The sequence below is a fragment of the Girardinichthys multiradiatus genome, chromosome 15, assembly GCF_021462225.1.
Source record: "Girardinichthys multiradiatus isolate DD_20200921_A chromosome 15, DD_fGirMul_XY1, whole genome shotgun sequence".
Taxonomy (NCBI): Eukaryota; Metazoa; Chordata; class Actinopteri; order Cyprinodontiformes; family Goodeidae; genus Girardinichthys; species Girardinichthys multiradiatus.
This window is the reverse complement of record NC_061808.1, coordinates 25,173,117-25,194,475: the sequence shown is the minus strand read 5'-3', so window position 1 is coordinate 25,194,475 and position 21,359 is coordinate 25,173,117. Positions and strand designations below refer to the sequence as shown.

Sequence of the window (21,359 nt, the reverse complement as noted above, 5' to 3'; positions counted from 1 at the left end):
GGGGTTCTTGGTTGCCTCTCTGATCAGTCCTCTCCTTGCCTAGCCGTTCAGTTTATATCTATGGTCTTGTTTTGGTGGTTTTGCTATTGTGCTATACTTTCTTCTCTTTCAGATAGAACTGTGCCCCGCCAGATGCTCAAAGCCTTGGGGTTTGTTTTATAACCCAAACAAAACTTCTGTGGAGCTAAATTGAGGCCATAAAGTTTGTCTGAAAATATTTTTTTGAAACTGAAAAAAAAAGGATATGAAACTGAAACATATTTTTGAGCTGCACGGTGGCGCAGTTGGTAGCACTGTTGCCTTGCAGCAAGAAGGTCCTGGGTTTGATTCCCGGCCAGGGGTCTTTCTGCATGGAGTTTGCATGTTCTCCCCGTGCATGCGTGAGTTCTCACCGGGTACTCTGGCTTCCTCCCACAGTCCAAAGACATGCCTGTTAGGTTAATTGGTCACTCTAAATTGCCCTTAGGTGTATGAATGAGTGTGTGCGTGGTTGTTTGTTGCCCTGTGATGGACTGGCAACCTGTCCAGGGTGTACCCTGCCTCTTGCCCATAGACTGCTGGAGATAGGCACCAGCTCCCCCGCGACCCACTATGGAATAAGCGGTAGAAAATGACTGACTGACTGACATATTTTTGAAACTGAAAAAGTGTTGTAGATTTAAATACTGAAACTAAAATATTTTTCAGCTTATATTTATTTTTTTTAACTTTCAAATCCTTTTTTTTTTTTTTTTCAGTTTCAAAATTACTTTTCAATTTCAAAAAAATGTTTTCGGACAAACTTTATGGCCCCAATCTAACTCCATATTTCCCTGACATGTCTGCTTCGTTCCTTGGTCTTCATGATGCTGTTTGTTTACTGTTTCCCTTTAAAAACAACTCAGGCCTTCACAGAATAGGTGGATTTATACTGAGATTAAACCAGAAACAGTTTATGTATGACTTCTGAAGGCAATTGTTTGCACTGGCTTTTATTTAAGGATATTGGAGTAAAGGGTCTCTACACCCTCTGCAGGGTGCTCGAGGGTTCATGGAGGTTTGCCCAACCGGTCCACATGTATTTTGTGGACATGGAGAAGGTATTCGACTGTGTCCCTCGTGGTGCCCTGTGGGGGGTGCTCCAGGAGTATGGAGTCAGGGGCCCTTTATTAGGGGCCATCTGGTTTCTGTACAAGTGGAGCAGGAGTTGGTCCGCATAGCCGGCACTAAGTCGGACCTGTTCCCGGTGCATGTTGGACTCCAGCAGGGCCACCCTTTGTCACCGGTCCTGTTCATAACTTTTACGGAAAGCATTTCTAGGCGCAGCCAAGGTGGACCAGTGGATTTCATCTTTTTTTTTGCAAATAACATGGTCCTGCTGCATGCACTGGGGCAGTTCGCAGCCGACTGTGTAGCGGCTGGGATGAAGATCAGCTCCTCCAAGCACTCCCTTAGAGATAGGGTGAGGAGGTCGGCCATCCGGGAGGAGCTCGGAGTAGAGCCACATCTCCTCCACATCGAGAGGAGCCACTTGAGGTGGCTTTGGCATCTATACCGGATGCCTCCTGGACGCCTTCCTCGGGAGGTGTTCCAGGCATGTCCCACTGGGAGGAGCACCAAGGGACAGCCCAGGACACGGTGGAGGGACTATGTCTCTCGGCTGGCCTGGGAACGCCTTGGGCTTCCCCCAGAGGAGCTGGAGTAGGTGTCTGGGGAGAGGAATGTCTGGGTGTCTCAACTGAGTCTGCCGCCCCAGCGACCCAGTCCTGAATGAAGTGGAAGATGATGACGAAGGGAGTAAAGAGTGCTGTAATGTTTTCCTTCCACTTCACAATTAGTTGCTTCTTTGTGCTGGTCTGTCACATTATTTTTTATGTTGTGGCACTAGTGGTCTTTGTTTTGTAAGGTAAACAACAGGATTTGGGGTGGTGAGAGAGGGGAATACATGCAGTAACAGTCAGCAGGCTGGGGACCCGAAACTGTGACAGCTGCGTCAAAGACTGTAGCCTCTTTACATGGGGCAGGCACTTTACCCCTATGCAAATGCTGCACAATGGTCTTTCACATTTAATTCCAATAAAATACGTTGAGGTTCTTGTTTGTATCGTGACAAAATGACTTATCTATGTGGAGGGCGGGATGCGGCGGGGTTGCTTGGAGCGGCACTGTGTGGAGGTGTATAGATGTGTCTTCATCGACTTTTCCAGGTGAAGCTCATCTGTGGGAGTGTGCCCCTGTGGGGAGGGTATTCATGGCGATTGGGTTTAGGGGATAGTGTTCGATGTCTGTGTCCTGGTTGTTGGGAAGTTCATGTCGGGGTCAATGGGGGGTGGGGGGCTCATGTGGTTGAAATTGGAATTCATTGGGGAGTTGGGACTGTTTCTTCCTTGGATGGCTCTGGTTGGCGGGCTCGTTTGAACCAGGTGGACCCGTTTTTTGTTCTTGGCTCCTTCTCCGGATAAGGACGGGGGTCGTTGGGGATTGTGGTCAGAGTGGGGAGTTGGGGTCTGGGCCGGAGTTGTTCGAGTTCGAGCAGTGCTAGCACTATTCTGGGTTGGTGTTGGGGTGGTCTACCTGTCTCCAACCCGGAATAAAGGGTACCACCTCCTGGGTCTGGATGCTAGTTGCTCCTTTGGGGAATCTGTATCTGTACTTGGGAGTAGAGAGTATGTATATGGTGTGTGTGTGTGTGAGTATACGAGTATCCATTGTTGTGTGTCTTTACGCTGGGTGTGTGGGTGTGAGTGTTTTTCTCTGTACGCATGAGGGTGGGAATGTGAATGTGACTGTTTGCGCCTGTTTTTGTGTCAGGTTGGGTGTTGGGCTGCCCCCTCTCTTGGATCGGCTGTGGCCCCCCATTAAATGATTCCCCCCCGCAACACTCCCTGCCGGTCTCTGGTGTCTATGCCCTCTGGTGTATTGGTGGTTTTCGGTGTCTGGGGCTGGGTGCTTTGGTGTGTGCTGGCTCACTCCTAATGGCTTCTTGCTGGGGCCTTGCTTCTTTTTTTTTCCCATTTGTTTCCGTCTCCGTGTATATTCCAATTAAAATAATTCCAAAGTAGTCGGAATAAAGGGTTTTTTAAAATTTTATATGTATCAAGTGGAGCATTATAGCGTTAGCCGTAATGCTCCACTTGTGAAAGTAAATCTGTTGGGCCTCTTCTTGGCACTCGGACAACAATTCTGAGTACTACTCTGCCGGACAGGCACGTAAAAGAAAAAAAAAAGACTCATTCCAGGGGTATAATTACTTTTGCAAGGCACTCTAACTACACCTTGGCCAAGAGGCACAACCAAGAGTCTCCCTCTCAGTAACTCTGTAACGACGCATAATACCAGTACACTACCCGTTTTTGTTATTCATGAACACTCAGATAATGTTTTGTTAGGAGACTGTAAGGACATCATTTCCTGAAGCTGTTTGATATTGTAAATATTTAGTGAGGTGGGGCACCACACAGACGTTTTGAGATCTCGCTGATTCAGTTACAGACTCTCCGAGCAATCTGGTCCAGAAACCCAGCAGCTAAGTTCACTTCGCTTTTGCCAGCTTCACACATTTACGCTGCACTCATCTCATTCAGGCTGCACAGGCCCAGTCAGATTGGGGCGGACAGAATCCCACATGTCTGAATAGTCCTGTCAGCATTCAATTTTCAAGGACATGTCAGTTCAGCTGAAGTTGTGAGCCTATAATGTGTTTACACTACAGACAAATCTGGATCGACTATGAAGTTTAAGCAGTCTGCAGCTTTTGTCTGCTCCACCACAGATAAAACTTAAAAACATTTTTTAAAATGTATTTAAACCTGGCAAAATGGTCTTAAATTCTTAACAACAGTGTGATCAAAAGCTCATTTAAACAAATGTGTTTGATTTTAATGACAGCATTTGTATCTCTTCACATCTCTAACAAGAGGGGAATAGAGACAGACATTTGGATAAAAATGCATGTCAAGTGGCTGTATGGGGAGGATTTCATTATCCTATTGAGACTAATTATGGAACATAATGGCATAGGACAAAAAGTGCTTGTAAGCTGGACCAAAAAAAGATAATTAGTCTGGGGAAAGTAGAACAAGGATAAACTTCTTTCATGACATCATGTAGAAGGTTTTTTGTTGTGGGTAAAAAATCAATATGTAGCTTGTAGACTGGTACAGTTGTTTTGAAAACAATAGCAGTGTGTTTAAAAACATGCAAAAATTGTATCCATCTTTTAACCACATGACAGAAAATGAAGAAAAATGAACATTGGATTGATTAACAAAATAGCAGTGTCTCCATTTTCCTTTTACAAACACAGATATTTGCTGTATAAACTGAAAACGTTTTACGATTTATCATCCCTCTGAATCACTGAACTAATATTTAGTTGCAAGCACTGTTTCTGAGAAGTCTTTCACATCTGTGTGGCATGGAGTCAACCAAAGTCTGGCACCTGTGAACAGGTATTCCAGCTCAGGATGACTTGACAACATTCCACAATTCCTCTGCATTTCTTGGTTTTGTCTTAGAAGCAGCATTTTAATGTCACCTCACAAGTTTTCAATTGGATTAAGGTCTGAGGATTAGGCTAACCTCTCCATAACTTTGATTTTCTTGGTTTGGAACCAAGATGCTGCTCTGATTAAGGTCCGAGCAGCGTCTTGTTGAAACACCCGTTTTAAGTGAATTTCCTCTCGGGCATAAGGCAACTAGACTTTTTGACTGACACCATAGTACGAGAAACATCCCTCATCTCTTGATGCTTGAAACCCCATGCTTCACTGTGTTCAGTGTGTACTGTGGCTTTAATTCAGGGTTTGGGGGTCATCTGACAAACTGTCTGCTGCCCTTGGACCCAAAAAGAACAATCTTACTTCTATCAGTCCACAAAATGTTCCCCATTTCTCTTTAGGCCAGTTGATGTCTTTTTTTTTTTTGGTAAATTGTATCCTCTTCAGCACGTCTTTTTTTTAACACTGGGACTTTGTGTGGGGCTTCTTGCTGCTAGATTGTCTTCACACAGGTGCCTTCTAATTGTCACAGTACTCAGCGTTAACTTCAGACCTTCTTTGATCACCCTGGAGCTGATCATTAGCTGAGTCTTTGCCACTCTGGATATTTTTCGATCTGTTCGAATCTTTTGTTTTCTTCCACATCTCTCTGGTTTTGCTTTCTGTTATAAAGCCTTAGAGATCATTTTCGCTGAGCAGCCTATCATCTTCTGCACTTGTTTATATGATTTCCCCTCTCCAATCAATGTCTTATTTTTAACATGTGCTTGTGTCATCCTTATATAAGGGCCACCGAATTGACACCTGTTTCTTCGCAGAATGAATGACCTCAGTAATTGAATTACACATTGCTATTATTTTGAACACGCCTCTTTCAAGCAATTACTCAGTTACACTGTCTCAGGAACATGCATTTAATGGATGTTGATTGTGTTAGTTTTCTATAACTCTACTACACCTACTAGTAAGTTATTTGCCATGTAGTAATATGATTTCTACCAAAAACAGTGATTGATCTAGTAAGTCTAGTTGAACTGCTATCATTTTAAAGGCACATGTAAAAGGTCTGCAAAGTATGTGGGCTAAAGTCATGTGCAAAGAAAGTTATTCTTTCCAGTTGAAGGCACTTTTCCCTCCAGAGTTTCCCTTACTTCTTTACTTCTTTAGGTAGTTCTTTAAACGTACATCACAATTATTAAATATTTGCCTGAATAGCTTGTGTAGATAAACATTGAGTCATTGCTTTAAGCGCTGCTTTAGAAAAATAAAAAAAACATTCTCAGTGTCAATGTACAATGCCATGTAAAAGTGATTTCACCTGACTTTATTAACAATTTGTCAAGTTAGATGTATTTTATTTAGGTTTTATTTAGGTGGACCAATAGTAAGCACTCTGGTCAGCTGAGATCAAATTTAAACCTTTAGGTCTGCTTGCAAAAAACTATGTTTGGCATGAAACCTACACTGCACATCTCACCTAACACCTCAGATCAATTATAAAACATGGTAGTGGCAGCAGCATGTGGGTATTTGTTATTTTAGAAGAGACAGAGATGCTGGTTAGAGTTGTTAGAGAGATGGATTGAGCTATAAATTGGGCAATCCTTGAAGAAAATCTGTTACAGGCTGCCATAGCCTGGGGTGGAGGTTCACCTTCCAGCAGGACAACGGACCTTAACTTACCACCAGAGTTACAATGGAATACTTTAGAATAAAGCTTAATCATCTGTTAGAATGGACTAGTCAGAGTTTGGACCTGAATCCAATAGAGAATCTGTTGCAATACGCTTCACATCTCCATCCAATGAGCTGGAGTTTTTTTTACAAAGAAGAATTGTCAAACATTTACAAAAACTGGAAGAGACATACCCCAGAAGACTTGCAACTGTAATAACAGCAAAGAGCAAAACAATTACCCTGGATGCTGAAAACAAATACATGCCACACTTTACAGGTTTTTATTTGTATAAATTTCTTTCTGTTTCACAATTTATGCACGACTGCTGTGTTGGTCCGTCACATCAAACCCCAGTAATGTACCTCGAAGTTTATTTTAATAAGGTGACAAAATGTGAAAGCAAATTGTGAAGAGATTTGAATATTTGTTCAAGACACCTAATAATAGGACTGCTCTGATGTCATTAGAGCATTCTGGAGAAACAATAACTTGAGGTCATTTCTGCTTTCAAATAGAGCTGTGAAAACAGACCTTGCTATTTGACAGCTGTGTTTACAAGTGATTGTGACTATTTCCTTAAAGCACGTGAATCTTTTACACACTAACTCTCTAGAAGCATTTCTTCAGATTCTGGTCGTAGAAATCTCTCTCCTCTTAAAATTAAAGTACCTAGCAACCAGCTGGTTTTTGGTGTCTCCACCCACTGCTTTTGCCATAACAGAGAGCAGATGGGCCTTTTATGAAGAGTCAAACTTTACACAGCTCAAATTAAGCTTTTCAAATGGGAGCAATAAATGTTGGATTGCTGTATAGTATGGGGCGAAAAATGTGTTATGTACAATGAAGCGTAAAAACCTTTTCCAGTGTGCCTCCCAAATAGATGGCTATATGTGGAAATCTGTATAAAATGAGCTCTTTAAATGCAGTTACTAGCAGGTTTGTCTCAATTTCTGCATTGTCACTCGATAGGCACTGCCATCAGTTTTGTAATTGCCTACTTATGTAAAAACAACTGAATGAAACTAATAGAAATATCACGCTATCATCTCTTTTTCTGCATCGTTTGCTTCATATCCCTGACTTCTGTTATGGCTTTTAACTTGTGGTGCTGAATTTCAGTGACAATATGTATTGCTGTAGATTTAGTTGGACAGGCCATCATCACACTGTCTGTACTGCATTGTAATTTTAAAGCAACAGTTTCCTTTGTAAAGTAGCTTGACTAAAGGCAATCCCAGAGTGGATTTCTGACGTCCAAAATTACAACTAGGGCAATAACTAAAGACACATCCATCCTTCCATTTTTTTATACCTGCTTCTTCCGTAGAGGGTTGCAGGGAGCTGGTGCTTATCTCACGCGGTCTACAAGTTAGAGGCGGGGTACATCCTGGACTGGTCACACAGGGTAATTGAGAGAGACCAATTAACCTACCAGTCATGTTTTTGGACTTATGGCTGGAGGAGGGGTTTCAAGCCACAGCTCCAGCTGTCAGTAGGTCAATGGAAATTCAACATTTACCGTGCCGAGTAGAGCAAGACCGAGTGGAGCGGAGCCATGCCGCCTATAACAAGCTAGTGGAAAAGGGGCAATAGTGCTGTGTAAAACAAACAAATTGAAGTTGACATGACTGGTATAACATTTTGAAGATTTTAGCTCTTTTAAGGTGACCAGTCTTTAGCATGACTCCTTCATTAGAGTTTGCTGCACATTAGTGCCAGCTGATAACAACTCCTCAGAACCTCACCTACAAAAATCTGAACTATCCCTTTAAGAAAAATGAAATAGCTCTACTAACTCAGAGGTGGAGATTTTGTATTACGATGCCATAAAATGAAATGGGAAATGAGGGTATTTACCAGAGTTTATTACCAACAGTTGTCAGCTTTAATAACAATTTTTTCACTAATCTTAAAACATCCAGTTTGGCAGTTGGACTACCAAGCTTTATGACCTCCAGTTTATGACCTTGCTTTACCATTTACCCAATAGTAAAGGATTAATGCATGAATGGGGATTATTTTATCTGTTTTCAATGTGTGTTTTATCATTTGTTTTGCAATTTCATTGCTTAGGTATTAAATCTGTTTTTTAAATATTTCGTTTAGTGGGATTGTCTTTAGTGGATGTAATAATTCTGATTGATGTTGATGCTAGAAATAAAACCATTTAAAGTGACAAAGCTATATGAAAATGTTTTGCTTTTGTTTCTGAGTCTCACAGCAAAATAATTATTGAGCCTTCGTCTAGCTTTGTCTAGTTTGGAGTCATGGCAATAAAGCCATAGCAATAAAGGTGCACTGCAATTTTTATTTTAGTAATATGACTCATATGGACTCATATATATCAGATGGTGATATATTTCAAGGATTTAATGTTTATAGCTTACAGCTAATTCTGTTTCTCAGAAAAGTTTGAATATTACATAAGACCAATTTAAAAATAATAAAACTAATACACAGATGTTGTGGCAGACACAATTCTGAAAAAGACTGTTGAATTAACAGTTGCCCAACAGGCACACATTGACACCCTCCACAAAGGGAGTAAAAGTTCATTGCAAAATAAGTTAGTTGTTTTCAAGTGTTTTGTATCCAAACATCTTCTAAAGGAAAGTGAAGTGGAAAGAAAAAGTGTTCACAAATGTGCACTAGGAGCAGAAATACCTGCTGCCTTGAGAGGATTGTGGAGCAAAGACCAAGTAAAGAATTTGGTAGAGATACACAAGGCATGGGCAATGACTGGGTCAGAGGTTCAAAAGGCGTCTCACACAGACCTAACCAGGACGCGGGCTACAACTGTTACAATTCTTGTGTTAAGCCACTTCTGAAGCAAAGATGTCAGAAGCATCTTACGTGCGCTAAGGAAAAAAGACTGCCCTATTGCTCAGTCAAAAGTCCTAATTTTACATAAAAGTACATTTTACATTTCATTTGGAAATCAAGATTCCAGAGTCTGGAGGAAGAGTGGAGAAGCACAGAGTCCACATTGCTTGAGGCCCAGTGTGAAGTTTCCACAGTCAGTGATGATTTGGGGTGCCATGTCATCTGCTGGTGCTGGTCCACTGTTTTTGATCAAGTTCAAAGTCAAAGCAGCTCCCTACCAGGAAGAATTTAGAGCACTTCATATTTGAGAGAGTAAGGTTCGGTTTGGGTTGTGTTCTGTAGATACAGAGATCTGAATGTGCAAAAATGAAAGTTTTGACCCAACTTCTGCTTCTTTTCTTTAGGCACTTTGGAGAAACATGTGATGGCTCACACAAGGCAGACAGCTTCCCTCGGGCAGAACCACACTATTTCTGACTGGTGGGATACCAGCCATACCTGGCTTCATGGTGGCACTATGGGCGGTGACTGGCCTGAGCGTACATTACGTTTTGGCAGGACAAAGAAGATTAGTGGGATCATAAGACAAAGGAAAGACCAGAACGTCAAGAGGATAAATGAGAAGAGGGAAGGAAGAAGATTAGATGAGAGCAGGAAGTTTGACAAAAGGCGAGAAAAGAAACGAGTCCGAAAGTTGTACCCTCTGCGTGGTCGGACTGGAAATTCAGAGGAGGAGGGGCTAAGTTGCCATGTTCTCCTTACTCGTTTGGAAGAAAGCTCACGTGAAAAGGTCAGGTCTAAACGTAAAGAAGGAAAACACAGGCACAAAACCAAATCCAAAATGGGCAAAACCAGAGCCGGATTAAAGGCAAAGTCATCACCAAAAAATAAACTAAAATCAAAACATAAAAGTTTAGCTGACTATCCTGAGCTCAAAGACTTACAACCACGCAAGCGCAGACTGGCATCTCTCAATGCTGAGGCGGTGAATAGTTTACTGCTTGAAAGAGCCACTGATGCCCAACCAGCAGCCAAACAGGCCAGAAGGCAGAAGGAATCTCTGGATGGAGCAGTTTCTCTGGATCCAGCCAGAAGTCTAAAAGCTTCACGAGGGAACATTACTAAAGTCTCTACACCCAACAAGGTTGAGCAGTGCCAAAGTCCTAAGCTGAAGAAGAAGGCTAAAGCTAGTCGAGGTGATGAAACTGTTTGGATGAGTCAGGAATGTTTAGATGCACCTACACCAAGACGACTAGCTGGACTCAACGCTGCAGCCCTGCTGAAGTTAACAAGCTCCTCTGCCACCAGTAAACAGAGAGTAAAGGCCATACCGACAGCAACGGTCACAGCCAACTCCATGGCTCCTACTGAAGCCTCGACCCCAAAGCAGCACCACAGCGTCAAACCCCAAAACAAGCGCCACAAGCAGAAAGGCAAAAAGCTCCCGCCCCTGCTCAGTGGCTGCACAGCCTGCAAGAAGAAAGCAGACTTTGAGCCCAAGGTGGAGTGGGAGACGGGTAACTGCACCCAACGCCTGACCAAACCAGGTTATCAGTCTCGTAGCATGTTAGGATACCCACTAAAGCAGGTGAAGGAAGAGCAGTTGGAGACCGAATTTAGCCCATACTACTGCTGTCCCCCAGAGGGGTCTGTGGAGTACTGCCACCGCTTGGCCTGCTTCCTTGGCCAGCAGCCCTACGGGGACTCAGATGACCAGTCACTAAACTCAGCCATGACCCCCGTGAAGCCAGAGTGCCTAGTAACCCCATCATCTCTCACACATTCCCACCCACACAGAGCACTTACCCTTACCCCCCACCCATGCCTCTGCACTGCTGACCACTGCTTCCCCAGCTACTACGTTCACATCACCCACCCAACACACACTGGACAGACATCAGGAGCCCTGGCCACACGGCCTCTCAACTTTAGCTCCACGAGTTTGTGCCCCAGTCATATTACTGGATCCAAGCTTCTAGGAGGTCAGGTGTCGCACCCATCGAGTTTAGGCCATCCCGCGTACTGCAACTCTGTGGCTTCCCCCTGTTATAGCGATGCCTGCGGGATCAGTGGCTACAGCTACAGCGCACTGCCTGCAGTAACGGGCAGGGGTTGTTCTTTCAGTGCAGGCTGTACCAGATGCACACACAGCATTAAGACAGGTGAGTGAAAATTAAAAACCACTGAAGCCTCTCAGCTTAACTCACTGAAGCAAGTAAAATATATTTCCGACGGTGTTAAAACAATAATTAATGATGAATAGGTTGTTTTTGACAATAATTAAATACAGGTAAAACTGAATATTTACATACATTACATACACATAGCGTTTTTTGTTTTTTTTGTCACTGTCGAACATTGAAACAAACTTTTTTTGTTTCGGGTCAGTTAGGATACCTTTTCAAATTGCTAAATGCCAGAATTAAGATAAATAATTTCTTCTACATTTTGTTTATCTAATTTAGAATTTAAAAGGCATTAGAATTTCCTTTAAACTGTATGACTTGGTTCAAAGGTTTTGGTTTTGCAAGCTTCTCACAATAGTTTGCTGGAATTTTGGCCCATTCCTCTTGGCAGAACTGGTGTAATTGAGTCTGACTATTGCCCATCTAACTCACTGACCCCTTTTCAGCTCTGCTCACCAAATTCAGGGCTTTGTGATGGCCATTCCAAAACATTAACTTTATATCTAAGTTGGCGGTATGTTTGGGGTCATTGAATACCTATTTGTTCCCAAGCTGTAACGTCCTTAAGGCGTGGCTTCAATATTTCTTCATCATGTTCTTTCCTTGTTATTCCATTCATTTTGACGTGCATCGAAACACCCCAACAACATGATAGTGCCACCCCTGTACACAGCGGGAGTGTTTCATCAGATCACAGGACATGTCTCCAAAAATTTAGGCTATGGCCCCTGAGTGCATGTTGCAAACTGTAATCTGTCTTTTTAGGTTGCCTTTGGAGTAGTAGCTTCTCTGAGTGGCTTCCTCAGTCCATTTCGATACAGAACTTGATCTCCGGCACACAGAACCCGTCTCCTTCTTGAGCAATATATATGACAGTTGGACATTGTTGGAGCAGATGAATGTGTCACCTTCAGAGATGTAGAAAACATACCCAAGGATGCCTTAAATTATTCCACATACGTGGAATAATTCCACATACGTGCCAATAATAAATCAAGATGTCACACATCAAAACAAAAGCAACCTTTTTCTAGATGCCTGCAACTGACTGTTTTCATGTTGGAAGAAGAACAGCAGCCTTGAGCAATTCATGGCTCTGCTCTTGTTAACTGATAATGTTAGACAGTAGGTTGTCTTTATTGATGCCTGGGTCATAGCTGATGTCTTTGTTTTATTGCTTCCACGTAAAGCTGCAGCTATTCTCATGTGTGTCTGTAGCAGCTCTGCAGATTAAGAGACTTGAGTTCCTTTCTCTAACAGGTTTTCTTCTAGGAATGCCCTGTATTAATCTCCATCTGTCTCTCCATAAACCAGCATCTCTGTTCCTGCCTTATGTAAAGTATCTCCACAGCATGATGTTGCCACCACTATGTTTTACAATGGGGATGTTATGCTCAGGGTGATTCTGACATTATGTTTCACCTAGTATGTTTTTTTTCTCTGTTGTACTGTTTCTAAATGTGTGCAAATATTCCCTAAAACATGATTTCTTAACATAACTACAAACTGAAAATTGAAACCACAAAGCATCTGGGAGCAGAAACATACTTCCTTGCCTGCAGGCTTTGTGTGTTTAAACATAAACAGAGGTAAAAATTAAATTCATTGTATCCCAAAAGATGCATCCAAGAACACAGCGTCTGTACTCTCTATATCTGCCATCTTTTCATATTCATATTCACTGTGATCTTATTATATTTTCACAATGCATGACGATGTGATGAAAGAATATTTGCCTCCCCGACAGATTTCTGCTGTTTTTGCTTTTTTGTGACACTTGAATGTGTCAGATAATTAAAACAAATTTTAATATCACACATTAGACTCAAGATAAGTGGAGAAATGCAAGAACCATGTTTCAAATGATTGTTTCATTAGTTAAGGGAAAAAGGTTATCCAAACCAAACTGGATTGGATGTTTAGATTATTGTCCCTCTGCATAACTCAAGTACTCTTGAGCCTAATGTCACAAATTGATATCCGGACATTCACCTTCAACATTTCAATTGTGGTAAGTCATTGAGGTCCTTAAACAGCAAACTAGGCCCAGAATTTCACAGTCCTACTTTTGACATGCTGTGATAGTTTTACGTCAGATGTAACAGGACACATACCTTCCAAAAGGTTTTTCTTCTTAGTCCATGTTCAATGTTTTTTTTTTTTTTTTTTTCCTATTTATGGATAATTTCTCTCACTGTGGTTCGCCGCTGTGCCAAAGCCTTAGAAATGGCTTTGGGACACTTCAGACTGATCACAATTTATTATGATTTAACAACTGGGGCAATTATATTTCCACATAGGGCCAGGCTAGATTGGATAGCTTTTTCCCCTAATAAATGAAATCATCAGTTGAAAAAATATTTTTGTATTTGCTCAGATGATCAATATTAGCATTTGTTTAATGAGCTGAAACACTTAACAATTGAGCAGAGAAAAGGGGAAATCTGTAAAGAGGCAAATAGTTTTTACAGTACTATAAATTGCTTAATTTAGCCAAGTCAAGGCCCAACATGTTATATCTTTGTAAGTTATTCTTGCTAATATTGTCTGAATTAAGATTAAGGTTATACCAGACCAACTGAGTCTGTACAATGAAACTGGGATGAAATTAAAATGCCCAGGGTGGATGAAAGTAAATTTTTGTTTTTATTTATAATATACCTCCGTTCTTTTTTGCAGAGGCTTACACAACCCCACAGAGTGACCACAGTCCTTCCCTTCTGGTTCCCCCCACCATGCCAATTTCCCAATGTCCACTATCCAGCGTGCCCACTTCAACACAGACTAAAGCTCACCTTTTGACCCCCCTGTCTGGCCGAGATCAGCCCCAGGCCAGGTTAAAGCTAGTTAAGGAATGCCCTCAGAGCACAAAGGCCTCCAACGGCTCCTCCATGGGCCACACACGGCTCCTAGCGAAACAGGCGTCCCCAGTGCCGATCCTTGGCACCAGCAAACAGAAGAAGATCAGCCGTAGACGTGCCACAAATGGCTGGCGGCCTGTTGGCATCCCCACAGAGAGGGAGGTCTTTATTGCGGTAGGTTACTTGTCTCTAGAAAGAAAAGTATCGGATAGTTCCCACATTGTTTCTCTTTATAAAGAGAATTTTAATGTCAGGGAGAAGATGAGGCGGCAATGCGGAGGTGTTACGAGGGAGTGGAAAGGGACGGCGAAGTGATACGTGTCAGAGACACTGTACTACTACGATCTGGTCCAAGGAAGAAATCCCTACCATATGTTGCCAAGATATCAGCGTTGTGGGAGGACCCTAAAACAGGTAAGCAAAAAAACAAGAAGGGTGGTAGAAGTCAGGGTGCAAATTATCTATAAATCACACAAAAAACATTTCATTTTAACATAAATAATTTGATTAACAGCTGAACTAGAAAGTGACAGAATTTTTTTCTGCAGGATGAGTAGAAATCATCTTAATTCTGCTGGATGAGCACTGCGACTCTCAGGATATGTATATGACATCTGTGTTAACACTACAGCATATACACAACTCTATGACCCAACAATAACAATACTTAATATTATGCAAAAATATGGTAACTCTGTCGCAACTGATGAAAAGTTACTCGCCTCGGGATGCTGGATGTTTGAAACTGGAATCAACAGCATGACCTATTAATTTGACTAATAATTACAGGTACATCTAAAAAAGAAATCAATATTGTGAAAAAGTTTAATATTGGAAAGTCATGGTGTCACACCCTTATCAGCTACTCATAACACATGCAAAAGTTGCCTAAGCCTCTAAATATTCTCTGTCTGGTCAAGTAGGCTACACAATCATGGGGAAGACTACTGACTGGACAGATGTTCAGAAGACAGTCATTGACAACGTCCACAAGGAGAGTAAACCACAAAAGATCATTGCCAAAGAAGCTGGTTGTTCACAGAGTGCTGTATATTCATAGAAAGTTGAGTGGAAGGTAAAAGAGTGTTAGGAAAAGGTGCATCAGCAACAGGAATAACCGCAGCCTTGAGAGGATTGTCAAACAAAATCCATTCAAGAATTTGGGGGAGTTCCCAAAGGAGTGGACCGAGGCTGGGGTCGGTGCATCAAGACCCACCACACAAAGACAAATTTTACACATGGGTTACAAATGTCACAGTCCTTAGGTCAAACCACTCCTGAATCAGAGACGTCAGAAGCTTCTTACCTGGGCCAAGGAGAAACACAACTGGACTTTTACTCCATGGTCCAAAGTTCTCTTCTTAGGGGAAAGTAAAGTTTGCATTTCATTTGGAAATTAAGGTCTCAAAGTCTGGAGGAAGCATGGAAAGGCATAGAATCCACCTTGCTTGAAGTCCAGTGTGACGTTTCCACAGTCAGGGATCATTTGGGAAACCAAGTCATCTGCTGGTGTTGGTCCACAGGCAACGTAGCCAACAACCAAGACATTTTAGACCACTTCATGCTTCCTTTAGCTGACAAGCTTTATGGAAATGCTAATTTAATTTTCCAGCAGGATTTGGTACCGGCCCATACTGCCAAAGGTATCAAAAGCTGGTGCAGTGACCATGGTGTTACTGCACTTGATTTTCAAGCAAACTGACCTGACCTGAACCCCATAGAGTATCTACCCAACAATGCAGAAGACCTGAAGGCCACTATCAAAGCAACCTGGACTTTCTTTACACCTCAGCAGAACCACAGGCTGATCGCCTCCATGCCACGCTGCATTGATGCAGTAATTCATGCAAAAGGAGCCCCAACCAAATACTGAGTAAATAGAAAGGAACATGCATGTTTTTGTGGTGCTTTCTGCCACCACTCAATGGTCTCTTTCAGCAGAGAGGAACTTCTAAACATCAGACAATCCTGTGTTAGCATTTTTCACCATAATTCATCAACTCCAGCTTCACAGGGATCCTGGCTAGCGAAGCGGTGACTCTCAATGGGCTATACCGCCGGAGACGGCGGAGATGTAAGAGAGTCGGCGTGCTCGTGGACCTCCAACAGTGGGTGCTTCGTGCACCCTTGCCTTCAATCCAACTGGCAAATGTGCGTTCCCTGGCCAACAAGATGGATGAACTGCTTCTTCTCACCTGTAAAATCTCGGACCTCTGCGGATCTGCCGCCCTCTGCTTTACCAAAACCTGGCTGAGTGAGAACACCCTGGACATCGCACTTCTGATACCAGGGTTTCAGCTGTTAAGAACGCCCCGCACAGCAGACTTGTCGGTGGGGGGAAAACGAGGAGGCAGAATCTGCTTCTATATAAACGAGGGTTGGTGCAAAGATATCAAAGTGTTGAAGAAGACATGTAGTCCTGACCTGTAGTCCTGTAGTCTTGTAGTCCTGACCTGGAATCATTTCTCATGAATTGTAAAGTGTTTTATTCACTGAGGGAATTCTCCTCGTTTGTACTGGTTGGCGATTATTTATCACCTCAAGCCTCCACTTCAGAAGCTGAAAAACAACTGCCTGAGCTGATAACAGACATGGAAAAAACATATAATAACATCCAGACTCTCTCATCATTGTTCTTGGGGATTTTAACTGTGCAAACCTCCCCAATCAACTTCCTAAATACAGACAGGACATTAGGGGTCCCACCAGTGATTAGAACACTCTGGACCACTGCTACACAACTTCACCAGGGCTGCTTTGGGACTTCCTGAACACTCTCTGATCCATCTCATCCCAACCTGCAGGCAGTAACTAAAAGCTTTTAAACTTGTGGTTCGAACTGTTGACTCAAAGCAGATGTTACAGGCCCGCTTTGACTGCACAGGTTGGACTGTTTTTGAAACGTCAGCCACTTATTTAAACCAACTCACTGAAGTGGTGACATCATACATTAGTTTCTGTGAGGACATGTGTGTGCAGACCAAGACCTTCTGCACATACCATGACAATAAACGTAGGTTCACTTCTCATCTGTGGCAGCAGCGTAGGGATAAGGAAGAGGCTCACAGCAGTGGGGACCGGGCCCTGTATAAGCAGGCCAGGAACAAACTGACCAAGGAGATCACAGCAGTGAAGATAAGCTACAGTGAGGAGCTAAAGAAAAGCTTCTGAGATAGAGACGTTCTGCTGTTTGGAATGGTTTGTAAAACCTGACTGCCTACAGGTGCCATTCCCCCAACCTTGAGCAGAATCCTCGCCTGGCAAATTAATTGAAGGGTTTCTAATGCAGGTATGAAAAGCAGCAGTTCGCAACTCAACCCAACTTCTCCACATCCCATTCAGACACAAATTCTTTCCATACACCAACCACCCCCCTACCTTCAGACCCCCTTCCTGCAATAAGGATCTCAGAGGAAGATGTAAATAGGCTCTTTCAGCGCCTGAAAACAAAGAAGGCCTCAGGACCTGATAATGTCTCCCCATCATGCCTGAGAGCCTGCGCCGACCAACTGGCACCCATCTTCACTGAGATCTTAAACAAGTCACTGGAGCTGTGTGAGGTTCCCTTCTGCTTCAAACGCTCCACCATCATCCCAGTATCCAAGAAACCCACCATCACAGGATTAAATGACTACAGGCTTATCACCCTGATGTCTGTGGTCATGAAATCCTTTAAGCGACTGGTGTTGAAGCACCTGAAGGACATCACAGGCCCCCTGCTAGACCCCCTGCAGTTTGCCTACCGGGTAAACAGGTCGGCAGATGATGCAGTCCACTTCGGACTGCACTTCATCCTGCATCACCTCGACCACCCAGAGATGTATGCCAGGATCCTGTTTGTGGACTTCAGCTCGGCCTTCAACACATTCAGCCCAGACATCCTCCACCAGAAGCTCATCCAGCTCAAATTCCCTGCCTCCACCTGTCTGTGGATCAACACCTTCCTGAAGAACCGACAGCAGCAGGTGAGACTGGGAAGCATCTTCTCCCGCACAAGATCAATAAGCACTGGTGCCCCCCAGGGGTGTGTTCCCTCCCCACTCCTCTTCTCGCTCTACACAAATGAATGCATCTCAATGGACCTATCTGTGAAACTCCTAAAGTTTGCAGATGACACCATTGTTATTGATCCAATTCAGGACAGTGATGAGTCTCCATACAGACTCATCTTAGAGGACGATCGGCTGGTACACTGGCGTGGTCAGAACCAACTGGAACTTAACCCACTCAAGACTGTGCATATGAGGGTGGACCTTTGGAGAACACCACCCCCAGATACCCACCTCACCATCCTCAGCAACACTGTTTCTGCTGTGGACCACTTCCGGTTCCTAGGAACCACCATTTCTCAAGACCTGAGATGGTCTTCACACATAGACAATGTTCGGAGGAAGGCCCAGCAGAAATTGTACTTCATAAGGCACCTCGAGAAGAACCTTCCACAGGAGCTGCTGGTCATCTTCTACCATCTTCTGCCATAATTCAGTGTGTCCTGTCTTCGTCCATCTCAGTGTGGTTTGGCTCATCCACGAAAAAAGGACAGGTCCAGACTGCAACGAACAATCAGGTCTGCAGAAAGAATCATCTGGGCTGACCTTTCCTCTATCCAGGACTTATACAAGTCTAGGGTCAGGAAAAGGGCAGCTAAAACCTCTGCAGATCCTGCACATCCTGCACACAAACTGTTTAGACTTCTACCCTTGGGTTAGCGTTACAGAGCGCCGTCTGCTAAAACCCGCTGCCACAGAGACAGTTTCTTCCCCCTGGCTGTTTCTCTGATGAACATTTGATTGTCAGAGTTCCAGAACAACACCATGCATACTTGGACTGATCTGACATTTTTTCTATTGTAAAATCAATTGTCTATTTATGTGCATTTAAAAAGATTTTTTTTTATTTTCATTATTATATATTATTTTAAAAAAATCACTGAGAGCAATGTGTGCCGGAGTCACACGTTGTTGTTTGTCTGTACAAACTTGGCAATAAAGCTGATTCTGATTCTGACCATTTTCTTGAACAGCCCGGTGTCCGCCCATAAATACATATGCAAAGTAGTATAAATAACTGGAAGGCACCCACCACGTGTCCGAATAACAACAGCAACGGTGCCGTGACAGTCGAACCGGTTGACTTTGATGGAAAAACGCTAGGAGATACTGTGTCTACACGCCATGTCTGCTATTTGTGGTCAGTTACAGCAAACCAACAACTACTTGAATGACATCGGCGACTTAAACTTGGCTGAAATTTAAACGTTTGTCGGCTCGTACCTCTTTAGTTCTACAATGTGTGTATCTAAACTAAACGGCGCTGTCTAGCTGCTGCACTAAGCTCATTTATAGCTCAGTGCTGATCATCATAAGGACGTGAATATGCCTCCTACATTTCTATAAGGAAGACTGTCACAACACACACTGTGTGAAACACTTTAAATCTTTACAACCATTCAGGAGGCCACATAAAATAAATAGAAAATGACCTAGAAGCCAGCCATCTAATGGAGGTTTGTTCCCAACATAACTATTACTATTAGATTAATTATAATTATTATAGTAAAAAGGAATCATGAGTTCAGGAGGCCAACGTGCATTAGTAAGACACATTTGCGCATCACAAATAGGTTGCACATATATTTAATTAAATTTCTATTCACAAAAGCATACTCACCTACAGCTGGTGCCCTTATAGCAATATGAGTGCAGTCTATAGCTCTGATAACGTTCAGAAATCAAGCCACAGTTCAGCGGAACTTTATACATCTGAGCAACATATGGCTGGCATGGCCGGGCTCAGGGATGACATTTAAATACCCAACCTGTCAGTCAGCTCTCTTTGAAAGCTCTTTTTGAAAGGACCGCTGCATAATGAGAACTGCAACTGGCATTGGAGACGCAAGGTTCCTCCTGGTTTCCCTCTGTAACACTGAGGCCAGCTCCGTGCAGAGCTCCAAAATATTTTCCCTGGGCAATCTAAAGTGGCAAATCTATGCATCATCATGTGTCAGCAGATCAGTAGGATCGCTAAAAAAAACAATAACATGCAACTTTACGCAGCTTTTTATGGACATGTGTGATTGTCTACAGCTTTTCCACCTTAGGAATAATGAAACCTGGCTTGCTTGGAATCAATCTGCTGATCCGACACCATTTTCTTTTTAAGTGAGAATGAAAGTGCCCCTTAGATGATTCATATGCATTTTATGTAAAATAAGCACTGATGTTGGCACTGATGTTGGCCTCTGATTCATATTTGGCAATTTTGGTTTAAGTTACAATTTGGTGAAATTGTAACTTGTGTTTAACGCTTCGTCTCGTTTGTCTCAAAATGTAATTAAGAAACTCTAAAGACAAAATACCTGGAAGGTAATAACTTTAAATATTGATTTATCTTAATTTAGATCAGCTGATCCAGTTGTTTCTATGCAAGAATGTACAGCAGAAAGTGTTCAGCTGATATATGTTTCCCGTCCCCAGGAGAGCTGATGATGAGCCTTTTTTGGTACTACAGGCCTGAGCACACCCAGGGAGGCCGAGATCCCGGAGCACACAGTGAGGTGAGGCATACAGCAGACTGCAGCTTGGAATTAATTTCTCCCAGTGGGAAGATGACAATCACACAGCTTGTTTTGTGTGTCACAAATACATTTCTTGTTATGGGGTGGGCTTATTGCAGTTCATATTTTATGTGCTTTAATTTAAATCTTACAAGTAGCAGTGATATGATAGATGTACCAAAATGTTGTGCAAGGAAGGGGTGATCAAAGCCACTTGTTTTTTCATAATAGTGTGTGGACAGTGACTGTGTTTGCCTCAGCAGCCCTGAAAGTGTTGATAGTGGTTTGGTTCTTCAACCTAACCACAATGTCAAAAAGACGTTATCTCTTTGACCTCAGCCTTGCAGAAACCCCAGAACAAGGAGAAGAACAGTTTCACTCTCTGAAAATATTTCCAGTGAAAGTGTGCAGCAGTGTGTTTAGTAGAGGAGGCTTTTGTTTGCATTGAGGCTTGTAAAACAAAGAAAACACCATCTCTTATATCTCTAATGAACAGTTGATGTTTCCTGTGTGCTAACTGCTGCAAAGTGTTGCTGTTTCTTGAGCTGTCTTTCGGCACAGCATGAGAAACTTGTGATGTGACGCTGTACACCCACTGTTGGTTTCAGAATGAGATTTTCGCCTCTCGGCATCAGGATGAAAATAGTGTGGCCTGCATAGAAGACAGATGCTATGTTCTCCCTCTAGCCCAGTACTGTCGGTGAGTAAACACACTCAGAACCTTCACTGAAAGTTATTTCTTCTGTGTCAAATCTTCTCAGCATCTCTTTTCTGACA

At 42.8% G+C, this 21,359-nt stretch overlaps 1 protein-coding gene across 2 annotated transcripts in view; it reads left to right on the top strand.

Annotated features, from left to right (window-relative positions):
- The window catches only part of LOC124881697 (bromo adjacent homology domain-containing 1 protein-like), a 67,471-nt gene that overhangs the window by 40,819 nt on the left and 5,293 nt on the right, over window positions 1-21,359 (top strand). For both annotated transcript variants that reach the window (XM_047387422.1, XM_047387423.1), the window contains exons 2-6: window positions 9,384-11,141; window positions 13,845-14,200; window positions 14,281-14,440; window positions 20,503-20,582; window positions 21,191-21,282. In XM_047387422.1, coding sequence (XP_047243378.1) covers window positions 9,404-11,141; window positions 13,845-14,200; window positions 14,281-14,440; window positions 20,503-20,582; window positions 21,191-21,282 — 2,426 coding nt within the window. In that variant the 5' untranslated portion in view covers window positions 9,384-9,403. The remainder of the gene's footprint in view (window positions 1-9,383; window positions 11,142-13,844; window positions 14,201-14,280; window positions 14,441-20,502; window positions 20,583-21,190; window positions 21,283-21,359) is intronic.